This window comes from Stegostoma tigrinum, chromosome 7 (genome assembly GCF_030684315.1).
Source record: "Stegostoma tigrinum isolate sSteTig4 chromosome 7, sSteTig4.hap1, whole genome shotgun sequence".
Taxonomy (NCBI): domain Eukaryota; kingdom Metazoa; phylum Chordata; class Chondrichthyes; order Orectolobiformes; family Stegostomatidae; genus Stegostoma; species Stegostoma tigrinum.
Genome location: NC_081360.1, coordinates 99,433,085 through 99,456,445, shown reverse-complemented (window position 1 = coordinate 99,456,445; position 23,361 = coordinate 99,433,085). Strand labels below are relative to the sequence as shown.

Sequence of the window (23,361 nt, the reverse complement as noted above, 5' to 3'; positions counted from 1 at the left end):
ACAAACTCTTATATCTTTTGCCAGACCGAAGAAGGTATAGCCAGGCTGGGAGGGGTCTTTGATTATGTTGGTCGCCTTCGCAAGGCAATGGGAAGTATAGATGGAGTCAGTAGATGGAAGGCTGGTTTGTGTGATGGACTGGACTGTGTTCACAACTCTCTGTAGTTTCTTGCAGTCTTTGGAAGAGCAATTGGCAAACCACACTGCGGTGCCACCATCTAGAATGCTTCCTGTTGTGTGTCTGTAAAAATTAATATCAGTACCATTTTTTGTAGCATTTAGTTTTGTAATAAACAGTGTTACGAAGAAACCCAAGCCGGAAGAAAGTTTTCTGACCCTGCCTTCTCCTTGATCAGTCTAACTTGAATGCATATGGGCATGAAACCAAATAGGAGAAGTTAACCCCAATTTCTGTTTTTGTTTCATATTTACAGCACCTGCAGTTCTTTCAGTTTTTAAAAGTTAATCCTTTCCGTTTCAATCCAACATCCAGTCCATTTTTAAATGATGCTGTTGAGTTTGCCATAAGTGCACATTAGAAAATCGTCAAAATTTCTGTTAATGATCGCATAAGTCTTAAAGGTCTGCCTGCCTGACCAAAGACGCAACTTTTCATTATTCACCCGCTTAAAGTCTTTCTTAATTTTGGAGTCTTCAATTAGAATTCCCTTCAGGATGCACAGTCATTTAAAAATTATTTTTTTAAAAAATTAAGCCTTGATACTTTGGCTCTCTTTTTTGAAGATAATTCTGTCCCATTATGGGGATCCTACAAACTCCCTTTTGCAAACCTCTAACAGGCTTCTCACAACAGGCTACACAGAGTGACATGTACTGGAAACGTACAGGAGGAGCCTGCCTCGGAAAGGACATTATGTTTGGTCCTGCCTTCTGTCTGGAACTCTGTAGATTTCTCCACAAGTTCCTGTCCAGACCTCTTGCAAAATTATTTTTGGAATCACCTTCCACTATCCTTTCAGCTATAATGTTTCAGGCCGCAGCATCTGTTTGATTGTAGAAACAAATCTTATCTCCTTGCTGGATCTTTTACCGATAATTTTGAGCCGATGATTTCTGGTTATTGACCCTTTGCCGGGGTGATAGGTTTGTTTTCTCATCAAAATCTCTCATCATCTTGTAAAACTCAAATAAGTCAGTTTTTAACCTAATCTTTTACAAGGGCATCAGGCTGAACTTTCTTCAACTTTTCAATAGTGACCAATACTCACGCAACTCTGTTCACATGGTTAAGGAGAGCCACCAATCTGATTGGGACAACACCAGGATCCTAGGACAAGCCAAACAGAGACAAGCATGGGAATTCCTGGAGACCTGGTTCTCCACCAGCCGTCAACAAACACATAGAACTAGACCCTATATATACACCAATGTGAAGGAAAGCCAGAAATAAGATAATCAAATCCAATGGACCCCAGAGTTTAAATACCAGGCAGGAAAACACAACAGCGCTTCATCGGAGGCTGCACTGATAATGTTAACCAGCAGGGGAATGAAATGTCTGCGAGCTAATGAACAAGCTCAACAAGCCAACCAATCACAACATCCAGAACCCGAGCTACAAATTTACTCAAGAACTTTTCTTCACAACCGAACCCATTGAAACTTGATAAACACCCTAGTAAATCTCCTGGACGCCCTTTCAAAGGCTCTTATGCCTTTTTTTTCATCAAATGTTGTGCCCCAAATTGTTTCAAATGCTCCCAAGTGAAGCCTGACCTGTGGTTTTTAAAGTTCTAGCAGGATCTCCGCTTTTAAATTCTGACCCCCTGTATTTGCACATATCGATAATGATATCGATGAGACCAAAGACAGTTAGGGACAAAGAAGGAACTTATCCATGGAGGTAGAGCATGTAAGAACATACGAACTAGGAGCAGGAATAGGCCATTCAGCCCCTTGAGCCTGCTCAGCCATTTAATAGGATCATGGCTGGTCTCAACTCCACTTTCCTGTCTGCTCTCCATAACACTTCAACCCGTTACTAGTTAAAAATCTGTCTACTTCCTCTTTAAGTTTACACTCTGGGCTACTGAATTTCACTGATCCACAACCCTTTGAGAGAGGTAATTCTGTCTCACCATTACCCTTTGGGATAAAATTAATATTTTATTTGTGTCCTTAACAAGGAAGGGAATACCTCATCAGTTTTTCTTTTGATCCATCTTGGGCTTGCTGGTAAAGCCCAGCATTTGCCAAGTCCATCCCTAATTGCCCTTGAATTGAGTGTCTTGCTGGGCCATTTTAGAGTGTCGTTGATTGTCAACCACATTGCTGTGGATCTGGAGTCACGTGTAAACCAAACCAGAATTCCTTTCCCAAAGGGTGTTAATGAATCCGATGGATTTTTCCAACAACCAGTGGTGGTCACCAGTTCTCAAATCATTCTCAATCCTGCTCCTTCCATGGTGACATTGGCACCAGAACATTAGCCTTGGAATTGGGGCTATTAGTTAGGCTATCATTGGCTCTCTTGGCTGGTCAGGGATACTTGAAGGATTTAGATTGGTAAGGAGGAAGTATTGCAGAGTGTGTTCTCTCTAAGCCATCATGTGCATACCCACCCTGTAGGGTTCGTGCATGCCAATCCATGTGTCAACACCATTCCCGGCATTCATTTCCGATTTTTGGACATTGCTGCCAAGCATGAGCCTCGGAGATCCACAAAAAAAGGAAACAAAATTGGAGGGATCATGGATTACAGAGGCTGTCTGATAAGAGCTCAAATGAAATACATCTATGGAGACAGACTGAGGTGAGAGTAGAAATTGTGTTGGCACCACCAGTAATTTTGTTATTCTTTCTGAGACTCCACAGGAGAGCTGGTGCTCGTGAGCTAGTGAATTGCCTGTGTAACAAAAAGGGTGTAGAGAGTACCCCAGTAACAGATGGACAGTCAGATTAACCTCAGCAGTGGAAATGATGGCTCAGGATGAAGTTAAGTCACTTGGGCAAATGTGGGTCCAATATGGAACACCAGATTGTTCAAGTTCAATTAACTTGTTGGAGCTTTTGGAAGAGAAAGTTGGTGAGGGCAAAGCTTTTGATGTTGGTGTATGAGACAACAGGCTTATGATCAAAGTTAATGTACATAGAGTAAAAAGGAAAATAGCAACATGAAGACTGAATTAGCGGCGGGAAGCAGAGAGTAATGGTCACAGTGCGACCTTATGTGGAATATTGCATGCAGTTCTGGTCGCCCCTTTACAGGAAGGACGTGAAAGCATTGGAAAAGGTGCAGAGGAGATTTACCAGGATGTTGCCTGATCTGGAACGCAGGCCTTATGAAGAAAGGCTGAGGGACTTGGGTCTGTTCTCATTGGAGAGAAGGAGGCTAAGAAGGGATTTAATAGAGACATACAAGATGATCAGAGGATTAGATAGGGTGGACAGGGAGAGTCTTTTTCCGAGGATGATGACTTCAGCTTGTACAAGGGGTCATAGCTACAAACTGAGAGGTGATAGGTTTAAGACAGATGCCAGAGGCAGGTTCTTTACTCAGAGAGTGGTAAGGGCATGGAACGCCCTGCCTGCCAATGTAGTTAACTCAGCCACATTAGAGGCATTTAAACATTCCTTAGATAAGCGTAAGGATAATGATGGGATAGTGTAGGGGGAGGGGCTTAGATGAGTTCACAGGTCGGCGCAACATCGAGGGCCGAAGGGCCTGTTCTGCGCTGTATTGTTCTATGTTCTATGTTCTATGTTCTATGTTCTATTATTGTTTGGACTGGAGGAGTGAATTAGAATTCCCTAGAGATCGATGTTAGAGTTCTTGCATTGCCTGGTATACAATAATAAGACAGACCTTAGTGTACAGGGCATAACTTTGAAATCTGCTGCTGATACAAAGCTTGGAAGGATTGTTAAAGTTGTGGAAGAAGGGTGCCCAACTTCAAGAGGACAAAGACAAATTGATGAAATGGCTGAAGATAAAAATGTAGACTGCCTTAGAGTGGAAAGGGATCATTGATTCTGCACTGACCCTCTGCGCAGCACACCACCCTCTACCCCTCCCTGCAATTCTGTATTTCCTATGGCTAGCCCTGCTAGCCTGCACATCTCTGGAAACTCTAGCATGGCCAATCCACCTCACCTACACATCTCTGGGCTTTGGAAGAAAGCCACAGCACCCGGAGAAAAGCCACGCTAGACAGAGGGAGAACATGCAAATTCCACACAGTCACCTGAGGCTGGAATTAAGCCCAGGTTCATGGTGCTGTGAGGCAGCCGTGCTAGCCATTGAGCCACTGTGCCATCCAGTGGATGAGGTCCAACACAGAGAAGTGTGAAGTGCTACAGTTTGATTGGAAGAGCACAGACACACAATATGAAATAAAGCATAAAATCCTAAGAGGGTGCAGGAGCTGACAGCCTGGGTCAATATGTGCATTTGTCACTGAATGTGGCAGGAGAACTTGAGTCCATACCTAACAAAGCAGTTTTTATCAGCTGGGACAAATGGGACTAAATCAAGGAAGTTATGTCAAGCACTGGTTTGACATCAACTGGAATATTGTAAATGTTTGAAGGCATTAGTTTGTGAATGAGGAAGATATCGATGAGAGTAGTTCTAAGGATGCAGGACTTCAGCTATGTAGAAAGTTTGGTGATGTTCGGGCTGCTCTACTTGAACAGAGAAATTCAAATACAGATTTCATTGAGGTGTTCAAAATCAGGAGACGTCTGGACAGAGTAGATGGGGAGAAACAGTTGGTGACAGAATGTGGAAGCAAGGGGCACAGATTTTAGATCATTGCCAACAGAGGCAATGGAGAGATATGGGAAAACTTTTTTAATGAGTGAGTGGTTAGGATCTGGGATGCACTGCTTGAGAGTGCGGTGGAAGAAGTTCACAGGGACTTGCGAAAGGTTGTTGGTTCAAAATCTCAGAAGAAAACCATATAGGATTACAGGAAACCAAGAGGGAGTGTACAATATAGATTTCTCCTTTAGAGAACCAGCACTAACACAGTGGGACAAATGGCCTACTTCTACACTGTAACTATTTTATGAATCCCTGGTAAACCCAAGTAACTGTATTTTTTTTAAACTAAAATACACCAAAGATGCTGAAAATCAGAAGCAAAATCAGAAATTGCTGCACAAACTCAGCAGGTCCGGCAGCATTTGTAGAGAGAAAGCAGAGTTAATGTTTCGAGCCCAGTGACCCTTCAGTATAATTTGTTTTAACTAACTCATTGACTGGTTCTGCATATGGGCATCAAGGCCTCTCCACTCACTTTTCAAAATTCTGCCAAGCATACTGTCTTTCCATATTCAACCTTTGAAAGCCAATCACTTTCTGCTTCTCAACCTTGAATTTCATTGCTCATGTTTCTATCCGTTTACCTTCAAAAACGAGGAGTCAAAGTTTGATCAAGATGTTCAGAATCGTGGGGAATCTAAGTAGTGTAAATCAGGTGAAAATGTTCCCATTAGCTGGAGGATCAAAAACAAGACTAAATTAAGCCTTGGTAACTGCAGAAGAACCAGCAACAAACCTGAGAAAGACGTTTCAGGCAGTGAGTAGTTAGGATCTGGGTTGCGTTGCCTCACATTGTGATGGAGGTGGGCTCAATTGTGGCCTTCAAACTGAATTGGATCATTACAGTGAAAAAGAATTGCAATGTCACATGGAAAAGCTGGTAGAGTAGAATTGGTTGAATGGCTGGTGCAGACAGGGCCAAATGGTTTATCCCTGCTCAGTAGTAATTCTACAAGCCTATGATCCTATCTTTAATCTTTGATCAGTGACGTAGCATCTTGTGAAAATTTAATACCATTTCTTTGCCGTGTACCCAGTATTTTAATGTATGAAATGTAGAATTACATTTGGCTTTCAAAGGTGTTTTTCTAACGCAATTATATTGTTAACAATCAACATATCCACATCTTAACCTGCCAGAGAGTTATTTACTCTGGTTCAGTGCAATTCTGGAGGGATTTTTTTAATGATCTCCTGCACACAACTGCCTCCAGCTATAAAGCAGCCTTTACAACACTATTTACAACAGTTCTATTCCTAATAAATTTAAATGTTCAAAGGAACGGGAAAAAAAGAAGTCGCAATATTTTCTTTAAAGTCCAGATGATTTTCCTCTTGGTCTTTGATGCCTTGGAGACTGACTCCAATTCTGGGAGACTTCCTGGTGGTTCTGAGGGATGAATGATCCAATACAGAGGTAGTTTCCTTACCTCTTGGCCAAATAGCCTGAGGTCAAGCCCTAGATCCTCCTCCCGTGATGTCTAAGTGAACCTCTGAGCTGGTTGATTGAAATATGTTGGTATAAGGACATGTCATTATGTTAACTCCCTCTGAAGTGACCTATTTTTGCCTAGTCTCTACCAGCTGCCGGGGACCTAGAATTCTGCAGGGCCATTGCTTACTTATATCTGGGATGCTAATAGTTAGCGGCACAATCACAGAACTAACAGCCTCTATTGACACAGTGGACCCCACACCAGTGGAATTGGAATTTGATGTTTAACTAGAGAATTCTGGAATCTAAAGGTTGTCTCAATCAGGGTGAACATGCTAATTGCCCCCTGCAATGCCCAAGAAAGGCACTAAGCTTAAGGGCACTTGGGGCTGGACCATTCTTGCTAATAATGCCTAGGTCCCATGGAAAAGTTAGAAATAAAAATGGAAAGAGCTCGGGGATAGGTTTGCCTGCCATTTGCTTGGAGACTCTCCTTCCTTTGAGTTGAGTGTGCCGTATATCATGCTTCATGTACATGTCCATTAATCGTGAGCAATTAACCTATTTGTACGTAGGCATATGTTATATAAGAACAAAAACGTAAGGACTAGGAGAAGGAGTGGGCCATTCGGCCCCTTACAGCTGCTCTGCGATTCAATTCAATCATGGCTGATCTCATCTCAGCTGAATTCCATTTTCCTATCCACTCCGCATAACCATTCAACCCATTACTAGTTACAAATCTGCCTAAGTCCTCCTTAAATTTATTTAATGTTCTAACAAACTACATATTCCAGGATAATGAATTCCACAGATTCAAAACCTGTTGAGAGAAGCAACTTCTCCTCATCGCTCTTTTAAAACTGCCATTCTTTTGTCTAAAACAATGACGTCTTGTTCAATTTTGCTTCACAAGAGATAACGTCCTCCCTACTTCTACTTCTGAATCTGATATATCTCAATTAGATATCCTTTCGTCTTTCTAAACTCTAGTCAGTGTAGGCCTAAACTGCTCAATCTCTCCTCTTAAGACAAGCCTTCTATCTCTGGAATCAATCTAGCGAACCTCTTCTGAAGTGCCTTCAATGCAATTACATCTTCCTCAAGTAAGGGACCAAAATGGTATGCAATACTCCAGAGAAGGACTGAGACGAGGAAGAATTTATCCAGCCAGAGGGTAGTGAATCGATGCAACTTGTCGCCACAGATGGCTGCGAAGGCCAAGTCATGGAGTGTATTTAAGACAGAGATAGATAGGCTCTTGATTAGTAAAGGATCAATGGGTTACGGGGAGAATGGGTTTGAGAAACATACCAACCATGATCGAAAGGTGGAGCAGACATGAAGAACCAAATGGCCTAATTTTGCTCTGGTATCATATGGCCTCACCGATGCTTTCTACAAATGCGACAACACTTCCCAAATTTTACACACACTCCTATGTTTATGCACACAGACAGACACACATTTATATAGACATGCACGGACTTAAATATCACCCTCTCACTTCTTTTGTTCTGCAGATCGCTGTGAGGACCAGGATGGGATAGGGAATTTGTTGTATGACGGATTACTGCCTGGGTATCACTGAAGTGTACCAATGCATCATGACAACAGGGTTGTGCATTTATCACAGGAAGAAATGAGCAGTACCTCTCACACAGATCCCCGATACACCTCCCCCTCCCGTTTACTCCCAGACAAAGATTTTCCCTGCATGTTGGTTAAGCGGAGCTCAATTATAGGTCAGAGAATCCAGCAGAGCTTGCCTGTGCCTATGTCTTTATGCAGCGCTGTTAAAGATTCCATGGGGGCACACAGGGGATTAATCTTTGATTTAAAACAGAGCTGCTGATCATGTGGCTGCATGTTTGATATTTGTGTGTGTGGAAATGTGTGCACGCACATTGTAATTAAATGAGGCTCACACTAGTCCGGTATGCTGCAGATGTCTTTCCAGGTCATAGTCCCAGCACCTCAAGAGATGTGCTAAAACACTTCAAACATAAATCAACAGGACAAAAACAGGCCATTTGGCCCATCTATTTCCAACCAGCCTTCATGCCCCAGGTGAACCTCTTGGGAGTAGGTCTTCTCCTAAGTGTGATACACAGAAACGTAACCATAACATGACATATTGAAGCATATAAGATTCATAAGGGGCTTGGCAGGGTAAATGCTGAAAGGTTTTCCCGCACAGGAGAGTCTAGGGCCAAAGGGCATCATCTCAGCATAAAAAGAAGCAAGTTTAAGATGAAGGTTGTGAGGCTTTGGAACTCCTTGCCACAGAGAGCTGTGGGGGCAGAGTCCTTATGTATACTTAAGACTGACAAAGATAGATTCTTGATCAGTCGGGGGAACAAGGGTTAGAGGGAAGGCAGGCATGAGACTTTATAAAGCTCTAGTTAGGCCTCATTTAGAATACTGTGCCCAATTTTGGGCCCCACACCTCAGGAAGGACATACTGGCCCTGGAGCGTGCCCAGCGGAGATTCACATGGATGATCCCTGGAATGTAGGTTTAACGTATGATGAATGGCTAATGATCCTGGGATTGTACTCATTAGAGTTTAGAAGGTTGAGGGGAGACCTAGCAGAAACTTACAAGATAATGCATGACTTAGAAAGGGAGGACGCTGGGAAGTTGTTTCCGTTAGGCGGGGAGACTGGGACCCATGGGCACAGCCTTAGAATTAGAGGGGGTAAATTTAAATTGGAAATGAGGAGACATTTCTTCAGCCAGAGAGTGGTGGGCTTGTAGAATTCATTGCCACGGAGTGCAGTGGAGGCCGGGATGTTGGATGCATTCAAGGCAGAGGTCGACAAATTCTTGATCTCACAAGGAATCAAGGGCTACGGGGAGAGTGCAGGGAAGTGGAGTTGAAATGCCCATCAGCCATGATTTAAATGGAGGAGTGGACTCGATGGGCCGAATGGCCTTACTTCCACTCCTATGTCTTATGGTCATATGGTCTAAGGAATGTTGGATCAGCCATGATCCTATTGAATGGCAGTGCAGGCTCAAGGGACCAAATGGCCTGCCCCTATTCCTATTTCTTATGGCCCCAGGTCCGACTAGTTTACCATGTCCCTCTGTGCTTTCTCTTTGGTATTTATCTGGCTTCCCTGAAATGCAGGTTTTCCCCTCAATTACTACATGTGTTCCACTTCTGACCGTGCTGGCTAAGTACATTTATCCTGATTTCCTTACTGGAATTACTGGTGACCATTGCATATTTACATAATGCGGTGGCTGCGGTCTCTTGTTAAGTGGAAATGCATTTCGCCGAACTCACCATTATACAGAACCTAATCAGATCACTGTTTAGCTCTGTCTTTTCTGGAGGAAAGAGTTGCTGTCTGTGTAGCGATTACCAATAGCGTGAACCATTTTTTCCTTGTGAATCTCCTTTGGGGAAGGTCAAAAATCACACAATGCCAGGTTATAGTCCAACAGGTTTATTTGATGGCAGTAGCTTTTGGAGTGTCGCTCTTTCTTCAGGCACCAGTGAGAGAGGTACCTCAGGCACAGAATTTAGAAGCAAAAAATCAAAGGGTCATAGAAATGATGTGGAGTTGAACAAACCTAAGATGGCTTTTAAATCTTTAATCAGTTAGGAAGGAAGAATGTGCAAATTCCCAAATTTTTTCAAGTCGCTGCCCCGCGATAACTAAAGGGAAGGCAATAGGCTAGTGGTAATATTGCTAGACTGTTAATGCAGAGACCCACATATGTTCTGGGGACTTGAGTTCAAATCCTGGCCCCAGCAAATGGCAATGTAAATCTGGAATTAAGAGTTTAATGATGATCATGAATCAATTGTTGGACAAGCCCATCTTCTTCACTAATGCCCTTTAGGGAGGGAAGCTGCCATCCTTACCTGGTCAGGCCTCCATTGCGACTCCAGGCCCATAGCAATGTGGCTGACTCTTAAAATCCCTCTGCTTAATAAATGCTGGCCTAGCCAGTGCTGCCATTGTCCTGTGAATGAATGAAAGAAAATAGTTATAATGCAGTGGTCATGGTCTCCTTTCAAGTGGAAATGTTTTCTGTGTGTTCAGCCGAACTCACCATTTTAAAGAGTCTTATTGGGTCACCTCTTAGCTCTGTTCTTCCAAAGGAAAGTGTTGCATTCTGTACAGTCATTGCTGATAGCTCGAACCATTCCTTTCGTGTGATCATCCTTAATGTTCACCCCGGTTTTAATTAAAGTGCTAACAAGGTGTAGAACTGGATGAACACAGCAGGCCAGGCAGCATCGGAGGAGCAGGAAAGCTGACGTTTTGCATCTGGACCTTCTTCAGAAATCTGAAAATGAATTCTGAGGAAGGGTCCAGACTTGAAACATCAGCTTTCCTGCTCCTCTAATGCTGCTTGGCCTGCTGTGTTCATCCAGCTCTACACTTTGTCATCTCAGATTCTCCAGCATCGGCAGTTCCTATGATCTCTTAATAAAAGCGATGTTACCATGGCAATGTCAAAATCATGTTGATTTTAAAAATAAAACAATTCACTTTTCTTTTGGACGCAGGGCAGTGGGAAGTCCCCTGGTGATGGACCCAAACAGCATCTGCCGGAAAACCAAGCGGTTGGCAGGGAAGCAGGCTGAATTGTGCCAAACTGAGCCGGAGATTGTGAGTGAGGTGGCAAAAGGAGCCAGGCTGGGGGTACGGGAATGCCAGTTCCAGTTCCGAAGCCGGAGATGGAACTGTACCATCCACAACAAATACTTCCGAAAAATCCTGCAGCAAGGTATGAGCTGAATCAAATCGTGGATCAGTTTCTCAAGCGGGAGCAAGATTGGGCGGTCAAAGGGCACATGTACTTTAAGCTTTGGATTTTAATCTAATCGCATGAACTGTTCTCTGAAGGGATTATTGTTTTGCTGCCACCTATCACAGCAGCACACTGAACTGCTTAATTCCGCACTGCGTCATCCTCAAATCACACAGTAACAGATGCCCGGATTAATATTTGAAACCCAAATCTCCTCCCATCCTACCAATTCTGCACCCCGCTCCACCCAGTGAATTAAACTTTCCCAAATGAGCTCTCATCAGTTTCCCAAAGGAATAATTCCCTGGGGATTCCATGTGGGCCATTAGACAATTTGCAGGGCTTGAAATTGCCAAGGATGTGGGCAAACAGTTACAAGCTTCCTGTAGGACTGTTGATGGGCATTGATGAGTGTGTTGGGATACCAAGTCGGTAATCAGGTGTGAAGCTGGAATGAGTTGGTCTGTAAAGTTGCCGGCTGGTGAGGAGCTAGAACAGAAGGGATGTAAACATCAGGCTACATCTCTGGTCTGTAGCAACTTAGTTTTATTCATTCACAGAATGAGGTCATCACTGTCTAGGCCAGCACTTATTGTCCATCCTTAATTGCACAGAGGGCAGTTGAGAGTCAACCAAATTGCTGTGGGTCTGGAGTCACGTGTAGGCCAAACCAGGTAAGGATAGCAGTTTCCCTCCCTAAAGGACATTAATGAACCAGATGGGTTTTTCCTGACAATTGACAATGAGCTTATGGTCGTCATTAGGCTTTGCTATCTGCCACTGTGGGATTCAAACCTGGGTCCCCAGAACATTTTCTGGGTCTCTGGATTCACAGTCCGGCAATAATACTACTAGGCCATCACCTCCCCGTAAATGGGACCTCAGCTACAAAGAGGTCTACCAGCCAGCATAATCCCGCTTTTGAGGGTGGAAAGGAAAGTTTCATAGTTTTCCCACCTGGTTGCTACTCAGTGAAGTGGACGCTTGCCCACATCTCTATGCTATTTCACACTGGGTGGCCCTATATAATATTGCCCAAGCAGCTTTTCATGCCTAGATGAGTGCAACTCCAAAAACATTCAAGAAATCCAACACCATTCAGTACAAAGCACCCCAGTTTGATTGACACTATACCCACCCCCTTGAATATCCACTCCGTCCACCAGCGATGCTCAGTAGCAGCAGTGTGTACTATCTATAAGATACACTGCAGAAATTCACCAAAGCTCCTCAGACAGCATCTTCCAAACCCACGACCATTTCCACCTAGAAGGACAGGGGCAATAGATACAAGGGAACACCAAGTTCCCCTCCAAACCACTCACCAACCTGACTTGGAAATGTATCACCGTTGCATCAGTGCCATTGGGTCTAAATCCTGGAACCCCTTCACTGGCAGAACTGTGGGTGTCTCTACAGCACATGGACTGTAACCTTTCAAAACGTTAACTCACTGCTCCTATGTCAAGGGCAATAAGTCCTGATCAGGCTAGCAATGCCCATATCCCATGAATGGATGATGAGAAAAGGCATGGACTTGACATTAGTGCTAGTGTCTCTCAGTATAAGAAATAAAAGCAGGAGTAGGGAGATTTGGCCTCTTGAGTCTGTTTCTTTGCCATTCAACAAGATCTTGATTGAATTTTTACCTCACCAGTACTGTCCCACATCATCCCCAAAGTCCATAATTCCAATTGTATCCCCAAATCTATCAGACTCTATCTTGAATACACTTAACATCTGAGCCTCTGTAACCCACTGAGTTAGAAAATTCCGTGTGGTCACACGTTTTTGAGTGAAGAAATTTCTCCTTATCCCAGCGCTAAATGGCCAATCCTTTAATCCGAGACCACGACACTGTTTTTCTAGACTCACCCACCCCAGATATGGAAACATCCTCCTAGTGTTTACTCTGTTCAATCCCTTTAAATAAAATGTAAGTTTTAATCAAATCATGTCTTGTTCTCCTAATCCCAGGGAATAGCATTAGGCTGGTTGGCAAAAATGAAAGCTCGTGGGATTAGAGATAAAGTACTGGTGTAGATTTAGGATTGGCTGACAGACAAAAAGCAAAGTTGGGGTAAATGGGTCATTCCCATGCCTTGATTAATTGGGCACTGCGGGGATCAGGACTTGGACATCAGCTGTTCCCAATATACATCAATGACTTCAATGAGGGGCCCAAATGTAATATTTCCAAATTTGTGGATGATAAAAAAAGCCGAGAGAGAATGTGTATACTTAGGAAGATGTAAATTGCCTTCAGGGGGATTTAGACAGGCTTAGTGAGTGGACAAAAACATGGCAGATGGAATATAATATGGAAAAATGTGAAGTTATGCACTTTAGTAAGAGGAACAGATGTGCAAATTATTTCTTAACTGGTAAGAGGTTGGAAAGTCTAGATATTCGGAGAAACTTAGGTGTGTTTGTCAGTAAGACACTCAATTTTAATTTGCAGGTTCAGAAAGCTATTAAAAAGGCTAATGGAGTAGTGATCCTTATTGCAAGAAGATTTAAGTACAGGAATAGTGAAGTCTTGCTTTAATTGTTCAGAAGTTTGGTTAAACCGCATGCAGATTATTGTGTTCAGTCTGTGTGTCTTTATCTCAGGAAGTATATTACTGCCAGAGTGGGAGTGCAGTAAATACTCACCAGATTGTTGCTGGGAATGCAGGACCGTCCTATGAAGAGAGTTTAGGTAAACTTAGGCTATATCCTCAAAGTTTTGATGGATGAGAGGTGATCTCGCTGAAACTTTCAAAATATTTAATGGGATAGACAGGATAAATGCTGGTAAGATGTTTCCACTGGTTGGGGAGTCTACAATTAGAGGGCTCAAACTAAAAATAAGGGAATGCCATTTATGATTGAGGAATTGTTTTGATCAGAGGGTTATGTGAATCTTTGGAATGCTGAACCTCAGATGGCTCGGTCTTTGAATGTATTTAAAGCAGAAATTGATAACTTTTTGTTTACCGATGGCCTAAGGGCAGTAGGGCTAATGCACTTAAAGGCATCAAAGTCAAGGAAGGATTCTGACGAAGGGTCACTCAACCCAAAGCATTAACTCTGATTTCTCGCCACCAGGCGCTTCCAGACCTGCTGAGCTTTTCTAGCAATTTCTGTTTTAGTTTCTGATTGCAGCATCTGCAGTTCTTTTGGTTTTTAAAGGCTTCAAAGTTGGGTAGTGGGGTAGGATCAACAGGCTGAATGGCTCATTCTTGTTTCTGAGTTCCTATGATTTGAGTGATATTACTATTGGACAAATCAGATTTCAGAATGAAATCTGCCTTGATAGTTTTTGTTTTGATGTTTTATTTCGAATACTGTACTTCCACTGGGACATTAACACCTAAGGCTGACAATTTGTTTTAACCTCAAAACAGAAGTTTATTACACAATAGAAATACAAGTGGGAATGACATGATACAAACCAGGCGTCTAAATATCACACAGTCTGAAAAAGTTCAAAATAGAAAACAAAGAAACAAAATCCCATCTTCTCTCCAACATCATCAGTGGTGTAGCAAAATTCTCGAGAGGTTTTCATTTCCTATCAAATCTGTAACTCTTCTTAGTTCCCATCCTGAGAATGGAATGTCTTTTTTCCTGGAATGCTCACACAATGGGGAGTTCAGACCTTCTCAGTCTTCTAACAATCTACAGCATTCTAACTTCTGGTCTGGACATTTTCACAAACTGAAACCCTCACATAGAGTTAAATTATTCCCTTAACTGCTCTGAGCAACCTCCTTGTCTAGGAGAAACTATATAATTGCATATACATTCAGTCAGGTTCTCCTTTCAACTGCCCAAAATCTTTTTAACCAAATTAAATAAAAAATCTTGGAGAAAATCAGTAGGACTAATAGCATCTGTGGAGAGAAGGCAGAGCTAATGTTTTGAGTCCAGTGACCTTTCTTCGGTTGCCCACAATATTTTTCCATAGTTAATTCTTACCTATAAACCCAGACAAAGTTACTTAGTCAGGATTTACTTCCTTGGAGGACATTAGTGAAGCAGGTGGTGTTTTTTAAAGATAATTGATAGTGGCTATATAGATGTCAATAGGCTAGACTTTATCAATTAAAAGCTAATCTAGCAGCAACCATGTAATAGTTGTCAAAAAACCCTATCAAAGGAAGGAATTTTGTTTTATTCTTTCATTAAATGTGAGAGGATCATTTGGTAGGCAAGATTTATTGTCCATCCCCGAAGACAGAATTCCTTGCCTAAACCGCATCAGTAATATTTTATAAACATCACTAATAGATGTTTAAAGAAAAAAATCCAGATCTTGTTGAATTCAAATTTCACAATCTGCCACGGTGCGATGTGAATGCGGGTCCTCAGGACCTTACAGACGGTCTTTGTGTCAGTAATCTAGTAATAATGCTGACACACCATCGCCTCATGTGCTACCCTTACTCACTCTGGCCTTTGTGAGATTCCAGATCCAAAGCAATGTTTTTGAAATTTGACCACCATCTGAAACAATTGACCAAACCATTCAGTTCAAGGGGCAATTAGGAATGGGCAACCAAGCTTGGGCTCACCAGTGATGTTAATACCCCAGGAAAGAATACCGAAAAAGTGCTACTCCTATTGAAATGGTTATTGGAGCGACAATGGCAATATTTGACAAACAGGACGGTGTCGACCCAATAGTCTGTCCAATGTGATTAATACGGATGGAAGCACTTGTATTGGTCAGTTGGCACTTGACTCTCTACGAAAACCTTTTTTCATTCACTCATAGGATGTGAGCATTGTTGGTTGGGCCAGCATTCTTTTGCACAACTCTAGTTGCCCTTGAGAAGGTGATGTGAGCTGCCTTCTTGAGCCACTGCAGTCCATGTATCTGTCGGTAGACCCACAATGCACTTAGGAAGGGAATTCCAAGATTTTGATCTGACGACACTGGTGATATATTTTCAAACTAGCATGCTAAGTGGCTTGGAGAGGAACTTTCAGGGAGTTGTGTTCCCATGTATCAGTTTCCCTTTTCCTTCATGGAAGTAATCATGAGTTTTGAAGGTTCTGTCTAAGAAGCCTTGGTGAATTGTTGCAGTGCATCTTGTAGATAGCGCATACTGCTTCTACTGAGAACCAGTGTTAGAGGGAGTGGATGTTTGTAGAAGTGGTGCTGGTTAATCTTGCTGAGTGAATACTGACTGATGTTTTTCACAGTGATGGGACTTCAAAGTTAGTTTGTAAGCCAATTGGCCTGTTTCTGAACACTACACTGGAGTGTTAAATGAATAAAACACCCTCCTACATCTTTCTTTGTTACACCATCCAGAGTTCCCATGTCAAAATTACAGATTCCTTCCACAGATGATCAGGAACAAGTGGTTTTGTGGTTGGGTTTCTTTTGACAAACTTAAGTTGGATTTTAATCAACAGAAAGAGATTTATGAGGTACTAATGAAGTTCTCCATTGAGCCGCATGCAACATTTCAAAGAAGGGCAGAATAAAATTCCTACTGATTTCAATGGTGGCACTAATGGAGGGAGTGTGAGCTGGGTAGGTGGGGTGAGTAGGGGTGGGGTGTAATTGATATCTTCCTTGCTCACAGAAAGATATGAGATTGAGTTTGTACTCCATCTCCATCCACAATTACCCTCAGGCTGAGGAGACTCTCTTCCATACCATCTCTGCGTTATGAAGGTGGCAAAAGAGCAAAATTGGGAGTCATGTGGAGGTTAGTCTTCAGCTGAGTCCAATGTCTGAGATAAATGTAGCTGAAACATTGAAAATAGAAACAGGAGTAGGCCATTCGGCCCTTTGAGCCTGCTCCATTGTTCAAAATGATCATGGCTGATCATCCAACTCTTGCCCTCTATTCCTGCTTTCTCCCCCATACCACATAATCCCTTTAGCCCTACGAACTGTCTCTAACTCCTTTTTGAAAATATTTAAATGTTTGATTGCAACCACTTTCTGCGGCAAAGAATTCTGTAATGATTGTAATGAGGTCAGCCAGGAGGACCTCCTAGACTATGAGATCCCTGACTGGGGCTGTTAACCTGGTCCAATCAGGGAGCCCTGGCTGACAGGTGTAAACAGGAGTGTCAGAGGTTCTGTTCACTGTGAGAGCTGGCCCTGTGGGAGCTGTACCAGTGACAAGGACTCTCCACATGTAAATAAAGGGTGACTCAGTGACAGGATACTGGCCCCTGTTGAGTTATTTTGAATTCCACATGCTCACCACTCTCGGGGTGAAGACATTTCTCCCTGTTCGAAATGGCCTACCCCATATCCTTAGACTGTGACCCCGGTTCTAAACTCCCTGATCATTCAGAACATCCTTCTTGTGTTTACTCTCTTTAGTCCCATTAGAATTTGATAAGCTTCTATGAGATTCACCCCTCATTCCTCCAAATTCCAATGAATACGGTCAAAACTGATCCAGTTTCTTCTTATACATCAGCAGTCCCAACCCAGGGATCACTCTGGTAAATCTTTGTGGCGCTCCCTCAAGAGCCAGAACATCTTTCCTGTCATCAGATATACCTTAATGTTGTCCATGGCCCCCATCTTACCAAATATTGCAAAGTAGATTCTACAAATATCCTTCCAAAGCTCCCCTTAACCTATCTCTGCAAGTTCGTATACCTCACTGCTGGATCCTCTCCCTCCCATTGCAAATTCCTGCCCAGTCCTGAGCAGATGCCCCGAACCTTGGCGCCTGGCCAGCAACTTAGAATTCTCTAAAAAAAAACAAACAGAATTTGCTGGAATAACTCAGCAGGTCTGGCAACATCTGTGAACAAAAATCAGAGTTAACGTTTCAGCTCCGGTGACCCTTCCTCAGATCAGTTCTGAGGAAGGGTCACCAGATCCATAGCGTTAACTCTGGATTTTTCTTCACTGATGCTGCTAGACCTGCTGAGCTTTTCCAGTGACTTTGTTTTTGTTCCTGATTTACAGCATCCGCAGTTCTTTTTGTTTTGATATGGAATTACTCTAGATGCTTGGTCTTTGCTATAGAGAATAGTATCAATCCCTCTACTAGAAGTGCAATCCTTTCTTCCCTCTTACACTTGAATGGCTTCCTGAAGCACTGTGCCATACACAGCATTTGTGAGCTTGATAAGTATTCCTGAATCAAGTGGATCCTGTTTCTTTAATCCTTGGCCATGCCCCAAGACAACACCATTGAAGAAATAAAATCCCCTCTTGTGGCTTTAGTTTCTTGTATATCTACATGTTGAACACCAAACCACACAAGCAGCATCTAGAAAGCACCCCTCGACACTTCTAATTTGTAAAAAGAGATGTCGTTTTAAACAGAGTATCAGAAACAGCTCTGTGAAAGAGAAGGATCATCAATGTTGAAAGGTATAGGAGATTGTGCGGAGCTGACAAAACATCTTGCTGTTAGATAAGGGTTCTGACTGATTTACTGGAGAGATTCACCATTATTAATACTCCAGTAATGACCAAGTTGGCAAAATCTGTTGTCAGCCAGATTTCGTGTGACCCGAGCTAGCTTTCTCTTGGTGGTTTGTTTGAAAGACATCGCTGTCTGAGCCAACATTTATTTTTGCCCATCAAGTCAAAACTGAGAAAAAAAAACCCTGCCAATGCTGTAAATCAGAAACAAAAGCGTAAATTGTTGGGAATGTTCAGTAGGCCTGGCAGCATTTGTGGAGAGAAATGAGTTAATGTTAACTCTGACTTCTCTCCACAGATGCTGCCAGACATGCTGAGCTTTTCCAGCAATTTATGTTTTTGTTGTTGTGATTTATTGCCCGTACTTCGGTTCCCTGAACTGAGGGAATGGGGAAGGCAATGGCCTAGTGGTATTATCGCTACAGTGTTAATACAGAGACTCAGATAATGTTCAGGAAACCCTGGTTTGAATCCTGCTGTGGCAGATGGTGGAATTTTATTTCAACAAAGAACCATTGGTGATTGTCAGGGGGAAAAACCCATCTGGTTTACCAATGCCCTTTAGGGAAGGAAACTGCCATCCTTACCTGGTCTAGTTGACATGTGACTCCAGACCCACAGCAATGTGGCTGACTTGGGGCAATTAGGGATGGGCAATAAATTCTGGCCTAGCCAGTGTCACCCCCATAGCATGAATCAGTAAAGGGGAAAATAAATATAGTGGTGCACAATTTCATTGGACCACTACAGCCAACAGGGTGTAGGGACACAGTGAGGAAGGAAATTCTCACTGAGCAGCTGAGAAGCAGGAATGCATTTCTGGAATATAGAATGGCAAGAGGTGATTCAGTTGAAGTTTTTAAGCAATTAAGGTGGATAGATAAGGTAGGTAGAGGGAAATTATTTTCACTGGATGCAGAGTCGAGGACTAGAGTGCTTTATCTAAATATCAGAGACACATCTTTCAGGAATTCTTTTATTCTTTTATGGAATGATGATATTGTTGGAGAGGTCAGCAAGTGCTACCCACCCCTAATTGTTCAAACGAAATTAACAATCACTGGTATTTCTTGCAAGTCTGGAGTCACAAGCAGGTCAGACGTGGTAAGGGCAGCAGCTTTCCTCTTCTCAATGACATTGGGGAAGGTGATGACCCGGTGGTGTTGTTGCTGCATTGTTAATCCAGTGGCCCAGGTAATGTGCTGGGGTCCCGGGTTTGAATCCACCATGGCTGATGGTGGAATTTGGAGTTAGGAGTCTCATGATGACCATGAAGTGATCGTCAGAAAAACCCATCTGTCTTTTAGGGAAGGAAGCTATCATCCCTACCTTGATGTGACTCCAGGCCCACAGTGATGTGGTTGATTCTTAATGCCCTCTGGGCAATTAGGGGTGGGCAACAAATGCTGGCCTGGCGAGCGATGCCCACATCCTATGAATGAATAAAAAAAAGTTAGTGACCCAGATGGGTTTTTACATCATTAGGCCAGGTTTTACTTGCAGATTTTGTTCACTGAATTTGAATTTTTCATTCTGTCATGTTGGGGTTCCAGCCCATATTTCTGGAACACCATATGACCATATAGCATGGAGTCAGTGGTAGGCTCTTCAGTTTATCAAATCTGCTTTGCCATTTAAAGTGACCTTGGCTAATCTAATAATCCTCAAATCCACTTTCCTGCCTTTTCCCTTTCTGATTAAAAATTTGTTGATTGATCTCAGCCTTCAATATATTTAATAGCCCAACTTCAACAGCCCTCTGTAGTAATGAATTCCACAGATTCTCTACCCTCTGAGAGAAGAAATTCCTGCTGTCTTAAATAGGCGATCACGTATTCTAAGATGATGCTGTTCGGCCCTTGACACTCCCACAATGGACAACTTTTCCACATCTACTCTGACAAGCCTCAGTATATTTGGTCTCGTCTCGTTTCTCTAAAACTCAGTCAGTATGAAGCCCACCTACTCAACCTTGCAAAGAAGGGCAAAGAACAAAGAACAGTACAGCACAGGGACAGACCCTTCGGCCCACCAAGCCTGTGCCAGCACATGATAGCTTTTGAGACTAAAAGCATTTTGCATCTACACTGTCTGTATCCTTCTATTCCCTTCCCATTCAAAATGCCTCTTAAAGATTCCTATTATAATTACTTCCACCACCTGCTGTGCCACCCTTTGTGTAAAAAAACTTGCATCTCACATTTCCTTGAAACTTATCCTCTTTTACTTTTAGCCTATGGTCCTCAGTAAATGACATTTCTACCCTGGGAAAAGAACTCCCTCCATCCACCCTATCCATAGCCCTTATAATTTTGTAAACTTTGCAACCCCACCCCCTTCAGCCTCCGATATTCAAGAAAATCTCTCCATGCATTGGATCAACCAAATGAATCTTCTCTGGAGTCTATCCGCAACTAATGTATCTTTCCCGAAATAAGCAGTCCAAAACTATAAGCAGTATTCCCAGGGTCTAGCCTGGTAACCGTGGGTGACTTGTCCAGTGACATTTTCAATGCAGCACCATCTCCCCCAATAATTAATTAATAATGGAAAACATGAAGGTATCAGATGAATTATTAGATACTTCGCATTCGCCTTCACAGTAGATCATATTCATGGCATTCCAGAAATAGTTGTAAATCATTAAATGGAGAAAAGGGGGGAACCCAAGAAAATTTCAATGATCAGGGAAATGGTGCAAATTGCTGGGTCTGTGTGCCCTCAAGTCCTCAGGTAAAAATAGACTTTATCAAAGAAATGTCAACGAAAATGGCCAATCCATTGGTTTAATTTTCTAAACTTCCTGAGATTCAGGGAAGGTGCCATCGGATTGGAAAATAGTGGAAGTAACTCTTTAATCAAAAATTAAAGGCTAGTTAATTTAACATCTATATGTGAGAATGTCAGACGCTATTATTAAAACCATTATAGCAAGGAAATTAGAAAAATTCAGAGTATTCAGGCAGAGTCGACATGGTTCTGTGAAAGCGAAATCATGTTTAGCCAGTTCATTGGAGTTTTTTTGAGAAATAACACGTGCCATGGATAAAGGGGACCTGGTGGATGCACTGGACTTCGATTTCCAGAAGACATTTGATAAGAAGCTACATCAAAGGATTTTGCAGAAAATAAAAGATCATGGTAAAGTGGGTAGGAATATTGACATGGATAGGAGTCTGATAGGCTAATAGGACATAGGAAGTAAATGCATCAGTTTCTAGTTGACAAGATCTAACCAGTGAAGTGTCACAGGGGCCAGGGCTGGGACCTCAACCATTTCTAATTCAGACAAATGTGTTGGATGAAGAGATCAGAGGTGTGGTTGCTAAATGTGCTGATGATGTAGTGATAGGCAAGGAAGTAAGTTGTGAGGAGGTTACAAAGGGACAAAGATAGGCAAAATGAATGGGAAAATATCTGACAAATGGGGTATTCATGGTAAGAGATTACAGCAGTCTAAGACACAGAGGCCTCAGTGTGTGGTAGTGCAGTAATCATGAAAAGTTAGTATGCAGGCACAGCAGGTACTTAGGAAAACTGATAGAATTCCATCACTTATTGTGATGGCAATTGAATACCAGAATTGAGTGGTCATGTTTCTGTTATACAGGGCAATGGTGAGATCACATCTGAAATACCACATGCAGTATTAGTCTCCTTATTTAAGAAAAGATATAAATACAATGGAAGCTGTTAACTTGATTAACAACTGGAATTAAAGATTTGGTGTATGATAAGAGGTTGGACAGACTTATATCCTGGAGTTTGGAAGAGTAAGAAGGGACTTAATTGAAATGTCACAGTCCCGAATGGTCTTTACATATGGAGATGATGCTTCCTCTTGAGGTAGAATCGAGAAGCAGGTGTCACTGACGGGTGACCCATCTATTCTTGAGATAAGGAGAGGTGCTTCTTTCCAGATTGCACATTAACACCAAGGCTGTCTGCCCTATCTGAAAAATGTGAATTGTTTTAAGACTGTTATCTGAAAGAAGAGCTGATGGTTTCTCCCTGGCATCCAGGGCAATATTTACCTCTCAACAAACATTGCAGAAGCATTTCTGAAGGAGGGTCACTGGACCCGAAATGTTAACTCTGTTTTCTCCTCCACAGATGTTGCCAGACCTGCTGAGCTCTTCCAGCAACTTTGTTTTTATTGCCAACCTCCCCTGGTCTTGCCGACAAGTGACTCCAGACCCACAGCAATGTGGTTGACTCATAACTGCTGTCTGGTCAATTAGGGACGGGCAATAAATTACTGGCCAGTGATGCCCTCAAGCTGTGAATGAATTAAAATAAAATGTTGTATGTCGCTGGCTGAACCGAAATTTTTTACCTATCTATAACTGCACTTGAGAAGGTAGAGTGAGGTGTCTTCTCAAACAGCTGCGGTCTATTTGGTGTAGGGAGACCCATATTGTGGTTTGGGAGGGATTTCCGGGATTTTGGCCGAGCAAGAGTGGGGAAATAGTGATTTATTCCCAAGTTAGGCAGTTGAGTGGTTTGGGGAGGAATCTGTAGATAGTAGCTTTCCCATCGATGTGCAGCCTCAATGAGTCATTATCACAGGAATGTTTGTAGGAGTTTACAGTGCACAAATTAGCAACCTTACCATGATTTCCACAGTGTATATCAATGAATAATCCTAACCCTAACCCTAACCCTAACCCTAACCCTAACCCTAACCCTAATCCTAACACTAACCCTAACCCTAACCGTAACCCTAACCCTAACCCCAATCCTAACCCTAAACCTGACCCTAATCCTAACCCTAACCCTAACCGTAACCCTAACCCTAACCCCAATCCTAACCCTAACCCTGACCCTAAACCTAACCCTAACGCTAACCCTAATCCTAATCCTAACCCTAACCTTAACCCTAACCCTAACCCTAACCCTAATCCTATCACAACACTTTGCTCACTGTAATGCAGTTTGGAACACCTTGCGGCTGTACAAGGT

The 23,361-nt window shown here is 42.6% G+C and overlaps 1 protein-coding gene across 1 annotated transcript in view; it reads left to right on the top strand.

Moving 5' to 3' along the window:
• Positions 1–23,361, top strand: part of LOC125454196 (protein Wnt-6-like) — a 100,602-nt gene that overhangs the window by 32,127 nt on the left and 45,114 nt on the right. The window contains exon 2 of the mRNA XM_048534716.2: positions 10,753–10,973. Within this exon, the coding sequence (XP_048390673.1) occupies positions 10,753–10,973 (221 nt within the window). The remainder of the gene's footprint in view (positions 1–10,752; positions 10,974–23,361) is intronic.